At 40.0% G+C, this 13781-nt stretch overlaps 1 protein-coding gene across 1 annotated transcript in view; it reads right to left on the bottom strand.

The window, feature by feature from the left end:
• The window catches only part of LOC307230333 (guanine nucleotide-binding protein G(s) subunit alpha-like), a 31236-nt gene extending 23519 nt beyond the window's left edge, over positions 1-7717 (bottom strand). The window contains exons 1-4 of the mRNA XM_080000639.1: positions 6765-7717; positions 5057-5129; positions 1890-1944; positions 1280-1399 (exon numbers count right to left, since the gene is read on the bottom strand). Coding sequence (XP_079856765.1) covers positions 1280-1399; positions 1890-1944; positions 5057-5129; positions 6765-6903 — 387 coding nt within the window. The 5' untranslated portion in view covers positions 6904-7717. The remainder of the gene's footprint in view (positions 1-1279; positions 1400-1889; positions 1945-5056; positions 5130-6764) is intronic.
• Positions 7718-13781: the final 6064 nt, after the last annotated feature.

The following is a 13781-nucleotide window of genomic DNA, read 5'->3' as shown; positions in this document are numbered from 1 at the left end:
AGGCAACGCTTTGTCCCCTAAAAACCCAAAGCAGAACAAACATTCTCCTTTATATCCTTTTGGTGGAACGTCAAAGACGTTGAGATATAGTTAAGAACATTTACACTTAATTTAAATAAACCAAACTCATGGCATTCATATAAACTATAAAAAAATCCAATATATGAAGCTCTTTTGGTGTCGCAAAGTTTTCCATTAAATTCAAATGAACAGTGAACTAGATTTCCCTTTATAGACATGTATGAATAAATCAAAATCGGAAAGACGATAAGATCTTTTTGTTACTGGACGGATGGGTAGGTCAGAGGGAAAGTGATCATATTTAGAATGAGGATTGATTGATTTAACGCCAATAGTTACTTCTGAAGGTCAAAAGAAAACAAAACCCTTGTTCATATAGATCAAGTTGCAATATAAGATATGCAATTTTGTGAATACTGTTATACTTTAAATTGGACACATGTATAAATGTATAAATACTAGCCCAAGATTGAATTTCGAAAAAAAAAAAAAAAGAAATAAAATTAAACACCAGGACCAAAATGTCCCTGTCAAGAAATAAACCCACAACTTATTCTCTAGGATCTAGGATCTACAGCCCTGTCAACCCCTTAAAATGTCACTATCTAGAACAACCTAAAAAAGCACGTGAACCGGGGACTTGGGCCTGTAAAACAACCCAGGGAAGGCTGGTGGTAGTGACTTCCTCACACCTCCGCTTGCCCCCAGAGAAGCACGGAGCTCTCGGGTGGGGCGGGGGGATCCCTCTGAGTCGCTGTGCTCCTGGAGGAGGGGCCCCTCCGGACCCATTTGGGGTTATTACAGACAATCACCTGTGATAGGTGGTGTGAGTGTCTCAGGTGAGAGGTGCATTCAATCGCCAGCAACCCAGGAGAGGACACACCTGCTAATTACTAAGCACCGGCAAACAAAGCAGGAGAATTCCTCCTAAGGCTTCCCACAACACAGCGACTGCAGCGCTGACACCCTCCTGCCTGCTGTGTGGCGTTCACACACACACACACACACACCCTTTCAACAGTCACAAACGCAATCAACGAAAAACTAATTCCACAGCGACTGCATAGTTCCAGCAGGTTTACGACTTGTCATGAGGGGCTCCTGGAAATGAGGAGTTAAACCTTGTTAACATGGCCATTTTCACAGACCTGCAAGTGTGAGAGCACAAAAGGTGTGCGTGAGGATAAAACGGGACCCCTTCACAGCGCCATAGAAGCTGACAAACCGCTTTATGGGAAGAGAATCGGTCGCAACTTACCGATGGAAATTCAAAATCCTTCTGGTTTACTAAGTTCGCGACGTAGTCGATCCGCGACTGGTTCGCCCGGCAGGCTAACTGGCACGGGGGAGTAAGGGTACTCATGGCAGTAACAATTGTCTAAAACGGAGGAAAAAAATGAAAATTTAGTTCATCCATTCACAAGGCTTTTCAAAATAAACGTACAAGAGAGTTGTCCTGTACATGATCAGACCACTCCACCCTCCACACACATCAATTTATACCGTACATCTACATTGGTTAATGCATATGAAACAATAAGGTGTTTGATTTGAAAATATTTAGCTTGTAGAATTAATAAATAACTCAATAATTAATTGAGATAAAATCTTAATATATGAAAGTAAAATATGAGATGGTAATGCAATGTAATCATCATGGCGTCTATGTAAGATTCTTGCTAAAATCTTTCAAAAATAAATAGCGACAGTATGGTGTTATGGTTTTTGAGACGTTTCCAAACTTTGAAAGCTGTATATTTGTTCGTACTTTTTTCATCCGGTTAACTCCGAGTCTGTGTAAGATTTGTGGATAGCAACCGAAAACTGTTACTCAATAAAACATCAATAAACAAGTGAAAGCATCTTACCTCTATCGCTTCTTTAATGTTGTTTTTAATGTCATGAATCTTCTGCTTTTTCTCCCTGGTAAAGAACACGAGGCTGCGGGTTAGTTGCTTTTACAGAAATGGAAAAATTAAAGATGAAGGGTTTGAAATAACTGGTGCGGATTTTGCAAAGAAATTACTCAACCAGGCAAAAGAAAAATTCACAGTAATGTACAAACAGAATTCATCGCTGATAATTGTTATTTAAACCGGTATTGAAATCATATGATTACCGGACTTCTAGCCCATGATAGGCGTTTAAAAACTTTACAAAACTTTACAAAATCGTATGTAATTATACTTAATCCATATACAGTACATCGCGGCCTCCTTTATAAATCAACCCAGCGCACTTGCACAACAAGATATTTTGTGTGATTAATTCTGTGATAATATGAACACAAGCTCCATGACCATGTGTGTGTAAATGGGTGTGCATTGTGAAGCATATTTTACGTTACAGTTTGATGTGGAAGCTGCCTTGTAAGGAAGCAAGCGCCGCTCTGTATCAACAACAGTAAATCAAGCAAACGACACCCGAGTTCATATATTTTTTTGTCGAACCAAAGAATTTCGATGAATCCGCTCTTATTAGAGGCAAAGTTTTAAAAAAGACTATGGTATGCCTGACTAACTGTCGTATGAAAGCCCGAACATATGTAAGGACGCTCTCAAAGACGGTGTTTTGTTATTCTTATGCCCTTGGGCAAACTTACTCAGAATAAGCGAATATCTGCAATTATTTCACATAGAATCAAGATAGAACATGAAGGGTCAAAATGAAGTCAACTCTGAAGAAAAACCCTGGATAAAACGGTGTTTAACGGTGTTGGAACGATTTTTATTCACATTATTTACTTGTTTTCTACCCTCTGATTCCAATAGAAACCGCGATTCCAACCTCTATGAATTCAGGTTTAGACAATAATTGCCGCAAGTCAATTCCCGATTTTGTGATCGCAGGGGCAAGCTCCTGGAGATGCCATGGAGCTCGCATGGAGCCGTAATTCTCTATGGTTTCCCGGCTTTTGGGAGAGTAGGGGGAGCTTTTCGGGGGAGCTGACTCTGTCCGCTGTCCTATATGCAACGAGTTCTTAAATGGAGTCAGGCTCCCCCTTTTAGACCTTAGATTAAAGATGAAAGAGCGTAACACCTGACACAGCCTCCTGCAACGGAGCTAAGAGCCATAGGCGGGTTACATCGACATTATTTTAACGCCAAATATCCCCCTCACACTTTTTTCCTACCCTCGTTATGTTATTCCTTTATTTTACTGATAGAAACGACCGGAATACAACATCAGAAAGGACATAGCAAACAACAAGCCTTTCACTAAAACAATACACCCTGAAAAAATGAGTGTCCAGTCCAACCTCTGGGACCCCCCCGCAGCATTTCCCTCATCTTTCCCTTCTCTTGTTCAGTATTTCTTCGTCACATCACCATCGTCATCGCTTTCATCTTCCCGGCACCGGCTCTGACTAGTGCTACTTGACCACGCGGGGAAACGCCAGGTTAAGTAAAGCGCTCTGGCCCAAGTGCAACAAACCCCAAAATGACCCGCGGCTTCAATTGGATTTGTCATGGCACCGGGGCTTCTGAGTCTGCGGGGGGAATCTGCTCGACGTGGCCCAAAATAAGCACGCGATGATGCTTCAACCCCCAAAACGCCCTTCTCGGAAATGAATGATTAAGAATAGAAAAATGGCGGTTTGCTCATTGCCTGGAATCTTATCCGGGGACAAGTTAAGAAAAATAGATTGCGAGGGTTGGCATCAGAGCGACAGCATTTCGACGTTATCGACGAACACCTGATGAACATGAGAAGCAGCCGAAAAACACGATAAGGATGAAAACGTTTCTCTCACTTCATGCTGGTTGTGAATGGATGTCCCGGAATATCGAGAAAGGTTTTCAAAATGTCAGGCTTCACCTTTTCTTGATAAGACTACTTTAGGACAGCACAGAGGGAGGTGGGATGATGATTCTAGTGCGAGCAAAGAGCAAAATACTTTATATGCCTTTCAAAAAAAATTGATTTTTAATCTGTAAGAACCCTGGACACAAAGAGCTTCTACGCTGATATTGATAAATAACTGAATAATTGTCCTAATAAATATACACGTAGTAATGGATTATAATTAAACATGTTCTTGGATGGTTGATACATCAAGAAATGTGAAATAAAATAACCCACTGAGAGAGCATGTGATGAAAATTCGCACTGCTGTCTAAATATATCCTTGTCCTAAGAGTTAAAATCCTATAGTTTGGAGAATTAAAGGGGAATTAACTTAGTCATTGACATTGTGTTCATCTGAAGTCATTGGGTGAATTACTTAGTATTCTTAAAAAACCACGAGTGTTGTTACAAAGCCGGAAATCATAGAACCAGTGTCTCTAACCAGGGTCCTTGGATAATGTACAAAATGCAGTATTTAACTCCCCGTGAACAGAGACTTGGAAAGGAGTTCGTCTGAAATGTTGCATCAAATAAAAAACAACAGTTATCTGTAGGTTAGTGACAAGACCAGACCAACCACTTAATATATCTCCATTTCCAAAAAACACTTCAGAATATTGCCCTAAGTCTATTTCCATCCATGTTAACGTTTTATTTTTCTATTTTTATTTTTTCTTGACTTGCACTGATTTTGGGCTGCCTGGAAACCTGTATTTCCCCACGGGGATTAATAAAGTTTTATCTTTTTTATCTTATCTTCATATGTTCTCCAAATTTATAACCGAGGCAATTCTAAATCAATGTAACAGTGTGTTGTAGATGTTAGGAAAGAAAATAGGAAAGAAGCAGACACTATTTTCCAGGGTGTCCTAAGAGTTGCAATACAATTTTGCAAAGTAATAAAGTAAAAGAAGTAAGGAAGGTCATCCATGTAATGTCACGCTGCATTGACATGAAAACTGAACTGAAAACTTTAATGAATATTTCACAATGATCATCAATCAATCAATAACAAATTCATCTTTAAGCTCCTTGCAAGACACAAAGACTATTTTTGATTTGTTTGTTTTGCCCCATTTCAACACGTCTCAAACGGTGTAAATGTTACGTGAATCAGCGGCTTGGATGGTTCACAAATAAATATCACAACAAAGAAGGACATTTAGAGAAAGAAAACCACACTTACTCTGCATTGAAGCCATTTACGTGCAATATTCGCATCTGTTTGACTATCGTGCTTTTCCCGGATTCACCAGCGCCTGAAGGGAGAGAGAGCAGCGAGTGATCAGTAGAAAGACGTGTAATAGTGTAGAAAACTCCTCACGGTAGCCACTAAAATCTACATACGGTTCCCAGCAGGGAGCCTGGACTGAGCCTAAACATGTTTGGATGAAAGGAAAAAATCACGTAATGAAGAAAATTCCCAATGAAAGAATGAGTTGCCTCTGAACTAGTTTCACCGTGGTGACCTGCAGAGGTCGTTTTAAATATTTTAATGTAAATGAAGAAGATGTCTCAGGCCAAAAGCGCAGCCAGAGTCCTGGGCACAAACTAACCATGGCTCTTCACCTGTACTGTAATATGACTGAGCAGGTGACTCCTGCTGAGTCCTGAGATCATGATGTGGAAAGGGCAAAATAATAACCTTCAAAATAACAAATTTCAAGAATAGAAAATGTGACGCTATAACTATCATATGTGTTTATACCATTTCAACTCCCTTTCTCATATGACAAAGGGAGTATTCAGCATCAAAAAAAAAAATCAAAGACAGGGACAAGTGAGATAAAGAAGGCTGAGGAGTGGTTTAGAGTGTGGGTTCTATGAGTTCTCCTTAGAGAAGGGGGAAAAAAAAAAAAAACAAGTGATCCAAGCCAGTAGCAGAAAACAGCCTGATAAAGACTGTAAAGCAGCAGGCTAAGCGTTATGTAGTGTTATCTACAACTCTGACTTAACATATATATATACCACATTGCCACATAGGCATTAGACATTTTGCACAATCAAAGTTTTTGGGGAATACACTCCGGGCATAGCAACAAGGAGAGTTTTTTGGTCCCTTCAACAAAATGAAAGGTGATGGGGAGCTAGGCTTTAGGTCTGTAGACCGTGCACCCACAAAAAAAAAAGAGCAAGGGGCCTCAGATCCGTCCTTCCTTTTCAAAATACAATGAAAGAGACGAGACAGTCATTTCCAGGGTAACGTGGCTGGTTATCCTAATTTGGTGCTTGTATTCTGAGAGTCACGATAAGATATTGGCCTTGACCGAGGATAAATATTGTGACATGTAGGCCTAAGTCTAGATGATAGAGCCACAAATAGCTTGTTGGATGAAAATTCTAAAATAAATGTGACCTTTGGAGATTTCGACGTCCTCCGAAAATAAATATGTGGAGGTTATTTTGGAGCCAAATAGCCTATAGAGGTGACTATGGTTCAAAATTGCTATTGAGGCAAACATGAAGGCTTGTAGGTGTAAACCATACATATTCTAGACATAGTCAAGACACCTAAACCTATTGGTGCACTTATGGCCTGTTCCTGCTGCATCTACTTTATATAAATGGTGGTGTCCACATGTTGCACTTACAACTATATGTGTAATTCTATTATAACGTATAGTTAACAAAAAAATGTACATATGTTCTTGATTGTACAAAGTTATAGAGGCATAGTTTTAATGTAAATGTTGAAAGAAAAAAAAAAAAGATCACTTCTGTTGAAAAAGATCTGATATAAATACAGTTAATTACCACTGTGACATGTTTTTAAGATCTCGTCCCAAATTGACAGCAGGGGTCCACAATGTGTGCACCAAGAACATAACGTGAATGAAGAGGGGTCAGAGAGGAAAACAGGGGGATTGGTCGCACGATTTCCCCAAGAACCTTACCTAACAGTAGTAGCCGGTGAGTTGCTCTGTATATCTGTTTGTCTTTCTGCAGCTGTTTCTCTATCTTTTTGTTTGCTTCCCTCTGCGCCTTCTCCTCGTTTCGTTGGTCTTCGGTCTTGCTATTGCCAAGACAACCCATCTTCCCCAGAAACCCAACAACAGGTCCAGGAGGGCGAGAGGTTGGGGTCGGTGGCGGCGGCGGAGGCGGCGGCGGAGTTGGTGGGGGTTCACAGGGATGGATAAATAAATAGCTCTAAATTCCCAAATTGGCCCTGCAGGAGAGGAGGAACACCTGGCTCGGGATGGGTGACATTGATGTTGGCCAGATGCAAATGAAACCAATGTAGTAGTTGAGGAGAGATGAGAGAGAGAGGAGGGGGGTCCCCGCACTACACACACACACACACACACGCACGCACGCACGCACGCACGCACGCACACACACACACGCACCAATTAAAATCCTAATTTCTCCACGGAGATCATTGACGGGGGGGAGCACAGCGCCGATGCCAGTGACGACACCCGGGCCGCCCTCTCGGTGTTTTCACTGTAATTCCGCAATGAAGTCATCCGGATTCACACGCGTGGGGACGGAGGGAAACGCAAGTGACTGGACGTGGCGTCGGGGGCTCCATTCAATTCAAGTCCACTTGTTTCGGGGCCTTAATTGTAATGTCAATTTTTCTTTTTTCACTATTATTTTTGGGCTCCCCCGATGAAGGACGAAGAAAAGAAAAGAAAAAATCGAGACGAGCAAAGCGCAGCACGCAGAGCGAGATCAAAATAATAGTAATATTAATAATAATGAATAAATTCCACTAAAACGACGGCGCCGCTGATCGTCAGGCCACCGCGAGCTTCTCTCCGGGTCCGGCCGCCTTCTGGGTTACATGATATCCCCGCTCTGCCTCCAAACATCCACTTTGCACTGTTCCGGTTATTAATTTGTTCCCGATGCTGTTATGGAGGATTGACCACCGACACCCCCCAACCCCCCCACCCCCCCCACCCCCCCCAAAAAAAAGGCCCTCGGTTTCCTCCGTCTCTCTTATGTTTGTCTCTTGCGTTCCGCCGTAACGTGTGGTTCTCCTCCTCCGGACGAGCGGAGCTGCCGCTGGGTGTCCTTGGATGCGGCGCGCTAATGTTGTTATATCTCCCGGCCGGGTGTCCGTTATTCCGCCCGCTTCCACCACCTCCTGTCAGCCCCTCGGCGCGTCGTATTCCTGGCGGATCCGTGCGCTGGATATGATTACATGTGCATATGCACGCACCGCGGCTCAACGATTCCCCCCTCGGTCCGGCGACGGCAGCTGTCTCACCGGTTAAAGGCCCGCTCCGCTCCGCTCCGCTCCCGGACGAAATGGGGGGAGAATAATGTCCGTTTCTTCGTAGTATTTTTCTTTTTTCTTTTTTTTTTTTTTTTTTTTTTTCCTCTGAAATTCTCCCCCCCCCCCTCCCCCGGTTTATTTCTCCTCTCTTAGAGAATTGCACATGAAGACAGACAGCGCTGGAGAGGTGGGGTGGGGCAAACGGCTCTCACGGAGGAACCCTGGGAACGAAGCAGGGTCGGATCACATGACCGCCCAGAGCGTCGTGCGGCAGCGGGGAAAAGGCGCCCTCTTCGAAGGAAGGAGCGCTGGCGCTCACTGGGGTTCTTTCAAGAGAATATGTCACAACTACTTGGAATTAATTCATAATGATATAAATGTTATGAATTATTATTTATACAAAATAATTAAAAACATAATAATAATATTATTAATAATAATAATATAATAATAACAACAATTATTATTATTATTATGATTATTATTAATAATAATGATAATAATAATAATAATGATAATAATAATAGTTGTTGTTGTTGTTGTTATTATTAATATTGTTACAAATTTTAATATAATAATAATAATAATAATAATAATAATAATAATAATAATAATAATAATAGTAATATGAACAATGGAAAACATTAAAAATTATAATAATAATCAACATTTAAAAAATAATCAAAATCAGAAAATACATATTTACCCAGAAATATCATAAAAAGTAATGTATCTGTAATATGCATATATGTGGATGTACACTATGTGCAGTGTCAAAACCTAATAATTAAATGCAGTGTGCGATGGGAAAAAAATCTTGATGGGGGTGTAATCCACAGATGTACAGTAAAAATGTACTATTCTATTACTACGACTACTATTACTACTACAACAACTAAAACGACTTCCACTACAACTACTACAACTACTACTACTTATACTACTACTACTACTACTACTACTACTACAACTACTTCTACTATTCTGCTACTACTACTACTACTACTGCTATTAGAACTACTACAACTATTACAACTACCACAACTTATACTACTTATACTAATACTACTACTACTACTACTACTATTACTACTATTACAATTAATACAACTACTAATACTTATACTACTACTACTACTACTACTACTACTACTACTACTACTACTACTGCTATTAGAACTACTACAACTATTACAACTACCACAACTTATACTACTTATACTAATACTACTACTACTACTACTACTACTACTATTACTACTATTACAATTACTACAACTACTGCTACTTATACTACTACTACTACTACTACTACTACAACTACTACTACTTATACTACTACTACTACAACTACTTCTACTATTCTGCTACTACTACTACTACTACTACTGCTATTAGAACTACTACAACTATTACAACTACCACAACTTATACTACTTATACTAATACTACTACTACTACTATTACTACTATTACAATTACTACAACTACTGCTACTTATACTACTACTACTACTACTACTACTACTACTACTACTACAACTACTACTACTAGTACGACTACTACTATTACTACTACCTTTATTACTACCACTACTAATAATAATAATCATAATTATAATCATAACAATGATATCAATAATAATAAAACAAACCTATTTTAGTTATATCTGCTTTAGTGTGCTATTGGTGTGTGAACCTGAGTAAGCCAACAGCCATAATGATTTCAAAGCATTTTGAACCAAGCCCACACTTTGGTGGGTTAGTTGGAAATATGTTGGACTCCCTTTAAAGGCTGTCCTACAGTAAATATTAGTGTCTTATCTGTGTCTCTTCATCTTGTGCTTACTTTACAGGACATAAACATTAAAGGAGGTTCTATTTTTAAATGTGCGTCATACAGGGGGGGAACACTTTGCAAAATATAATCCAGATTTCTTATTAACTATTATAAATGCCCTCATTCCCCTTCTCTTTGTTGACCTCTCTTTTTGACAGTGATGTGAAAGTACAGATACATGAGCACATACTGTTTGATATTTGTATTGAGCCAAAAGGATATGGCATGTTCCTTAAATGAATGTAAAAGTAGTTATTAAATCACAATTTCAGTCAGGTAGTGCTGAGTCAATCATTTGAGTGCTGATTAGATTTTTTTTTAAACTTAAACAATCAATAATACGTGAACAGTTGGTTCATAGTTTGCGTCTCATAATTTGGATTGGTTAAAAGCCGAAACAAAGTTCTGATCAAGGAAGCCAATGCGAACAATTAGATAAACGTTTAAATTTAGCAAATGCGCACTGACAAATTGCACATGAGTAAGTGGTTCATTTCCAAATGTACAAAAGATTCTTTGGAAAAATAAAACCTCAAAAGATTAAATTGCATATATCCATGTAACTGAGCATGTGCTACTAGTTACTAGCCAACTCTGTGTATATCTATCTATCAAGTTTTGCATTTGATTCTAATGGTGTGTTTTTTTTTCTACATTAGGAATTAATGAAGATAAATTATGGACTGAAATGTTAATTGCTTTGAAATTACGTTTATGGCAACAAACATAAAACGATCAACAACAATGTAACATTTAAGTAATTTACTCTCTCCTAAGGACCCGCTAGAATAGGGATTCCCTCTGTGCATTATTACAATTGGAGTACTTGGAGTATGTAAATATATAGTATTTGGAAAATACACTTACTGAGCATTTTATGAGGAACACTATGCTAATACTGGGCAGGGCCTCCATTTGCTCTCAAAACCGCCTCAATTCCTCTTGGCATTGGTTCCACAACATGTTGGAAACATTGCGAATGTGCCGCTGTATCACATCCCAAAAGTCTTCTATTAGATTCAGATACAGTGACTGGGAAGGCCACTGCAGAACATTAAACTCATTGTCATGTTCATGAAACCAGTTTGCGACGACTTTTGCTTTGTGACATGGTGCATTATCATGCTGGAAGTAGCCATTAGAAAATGACTAAATTGTGGCCATGAAGGGATGCACATGGTCAGCAACAATACTCAAACAGACTGTGGCATTTAAACAAAGATTGCTTGGTATTAATGGGCCCAAAGTGTGCCAAGAAAAAAATTACCCACACCATTTCACCACCATCACCACTGGGTCCACAGAGTCATGTTGTTGACGCCAAATTCTGACCCTCCCATTTGTGTGCCTCAGCAGAAATCGAGATTCATCACACCAGGCTACATTTTTCCAGTCTTCAGCTGTCCAGTTTAGGTTAGCCTGTGCCCACTGCAGCCTCAGCTTTCTGTCCTTGGCTGACAGAAGTGGAACCCAACGTGGTCTTCTGCTATTGGAGCCCACCCGCCTCAAGGTTCCACGCGGTGTGCATTCTGACATTACTTTTCTTTTTCACCACAATTGTAGCGAGTGGTCTGAGTTACTGTCTGCGTTCCTTCGGATCAGTCCCGTCTGGCCATTCTCCTTTGACCTCTCTCATCAACAAGGCATTTCTGCAGCACTGCCGCTCATTGAATGTTTTTTTTTTTGTTTTGTTTTGTTTTTTTTCATAAACTCGAGAGACTTGTACGTGAAAATCACCGGAGATCAGCAGTTACAGAAATACCCAAACCAGCCCGTCTGGCACCAACAGTCATGCCACGGTCAAAAACACAACACAAATCACATTTTTCCCCCATTCTGATGGTTGATGTGAACATTACCTGAAGTATCTACATGATATTATGGATTGCACTGCTGCCACATGAGTGGCTGATTAGATAATTGAATGAATAAGTAGGCGTACAGTTGTACCTAATTAAGTTCTCAGTGAGTGTATATCTATACCACCCACTCCAGATAACTTCCAAACTGCTCTCTTTGTTCTCTATTCAGTATCTGTAAAACAGAGAAGATGTTATCTCTATATCTGATAGTGTTTGCGAGAAAAATTTCAGGCGTTTAATGGACTGAAGAGGATGCCGGTCTGGACTGTCTCTTAGGCCAACACATAAGTGTAAATGGAAAAATCATTGGACACATTTCACCCAATACCCAAAACTTGGAGTTCACGAAATGCCTCCTAATCATTTCATCAGACAAAAATGTATGTATTATTAATAACGATTATCAACAGTCCACTCAGATTTTCAGTCACCAGGTATTCCTTATTAAATCCTCTAGATGGTAGCATCCCTCCTACATAAAGATTATTACACAGTGATGAAGAAATTATTAAAGTGTTACAGTCATTTAGTTCATATCTGAAAACTTTAAATAATATTGGTATACGTGTCATCTGTATCTAAATGCTGCATTTACTTGCAAGGTCTGTTTGGGATTTTGGACAATATTTGGCCAATTCCCTTTTGAACCCACCCACACAAGCGACAGTGCTGTCGTCCTGTCTTTTCAAGGACTGTTTCTCACATTTTGGCATGCCAAGGTTTTCCCTGCTGTTCCTGTCAGGCATGCCCGTACTTTGTTTTAGCATGCCCTTCCCCAGAATCTGTGTGTGTGTGTGTGTGTGTGTGTGTGTGTGTGTGTGTGTGTGTGTGTGTGTGTGTGTGTGTGTGTGTGTGTGTGTGTGTGTGTGTGTATGTGTGCACGCGCATATGTTTGTGTGTGTTTGTGTGTGTTTGTGTGTGTGGGTATGTACGTGTGTGTGTTTGTGGGTGGATGTGTGTGTGTGTGTGTGTGTGTGTGTGTGTGTGTATGTGTGCGCGCGCATATGTTTGTGTGTGTTTGTGTGTGTGTGTGCGTGGGTATGTACGTGTGTGTGTGTGTGTGTGTGTGTGTGTGTATGTGTGTGTGTGTGTGTGTGTGTGTGTGTGTGTTTATGTGCGTGGGTTTTTTTTCTGTGCTCTATTAATATTTCTACCATCGGGGTTATCAGTCACTATACAGAATGACAGACCACCTCTTTGCATCCTTGCTAACTTCCTCCCAACCACTATGGGTGTGTTTAGGCCTACCAGATGTGTTTTAGCCATAAAAGCACATGCAATAATATCTTAGTTCCAGACAATGCCACCAACTTATTTTAACTTTGCACAATTAATAGCATTTGCTTTTTGCTAAAACCAAATAATTCTGTATAACTCTGAAGACATGTTAAAACTTGAGTCACCATAGGCTTTGGTATTCTAAGTCAGTGGTTCGCAACGTAGAGTCCGGGGACCCCCTGGGGACCTTCAACAGGTTCCAGGGTGTCCACAGCAAAATTATCAATAGTTATAATTCACCATTATTTCATTGACAAGACGTTAGCACCATTAGAGACTATACAATAATGATTAAAATGAGTGTCAAGCTGAGGGTCCTCGCTATGAAAAAGGTTGAGAATCACTACTCTAAAGAAAGTTTAGAATTATGTTCAGTTTTTTACTCAACACCCTCCTCCCTGTCCATGTAAAATTCTAACAGTTAAACAAAACTTTAAAAGCAGAGAAAAGAAAAAGAAAAGTTATTAATTTAACTTAACAGCACCCTACCCTTGAGAGGTTTGCAGTTTTTATATACAAACACAATTCATATTTTATTCCAAAAGTATAGGGTGAGAGTGAAGTAATTGGGAGAGTTCTTAAACTTGAATAGGCCGAAGTGACTTCAAAATAAATGACTTTGGTGACAAACTGACTGACTCACTGATGACATCATGTGTGGGGTATAAAAGAGCAGTTGGAGAATCGTGGCATACCGGAGACCCCAG

Source organism: Zeus faber, assembly GCF_960531495.2.
Source record: "Zeus faber genome assembly, chromosome: 5".
Classification (NCBI taxonomy): Eukaryota; Metazoa; Chordata; class Actinopteri; order Zeiformes; family Zeidae; genus Zeus; species Zeus faber.
This window is presented reverse-complemented; position numbering and strand designations above follow the sequence as displayed.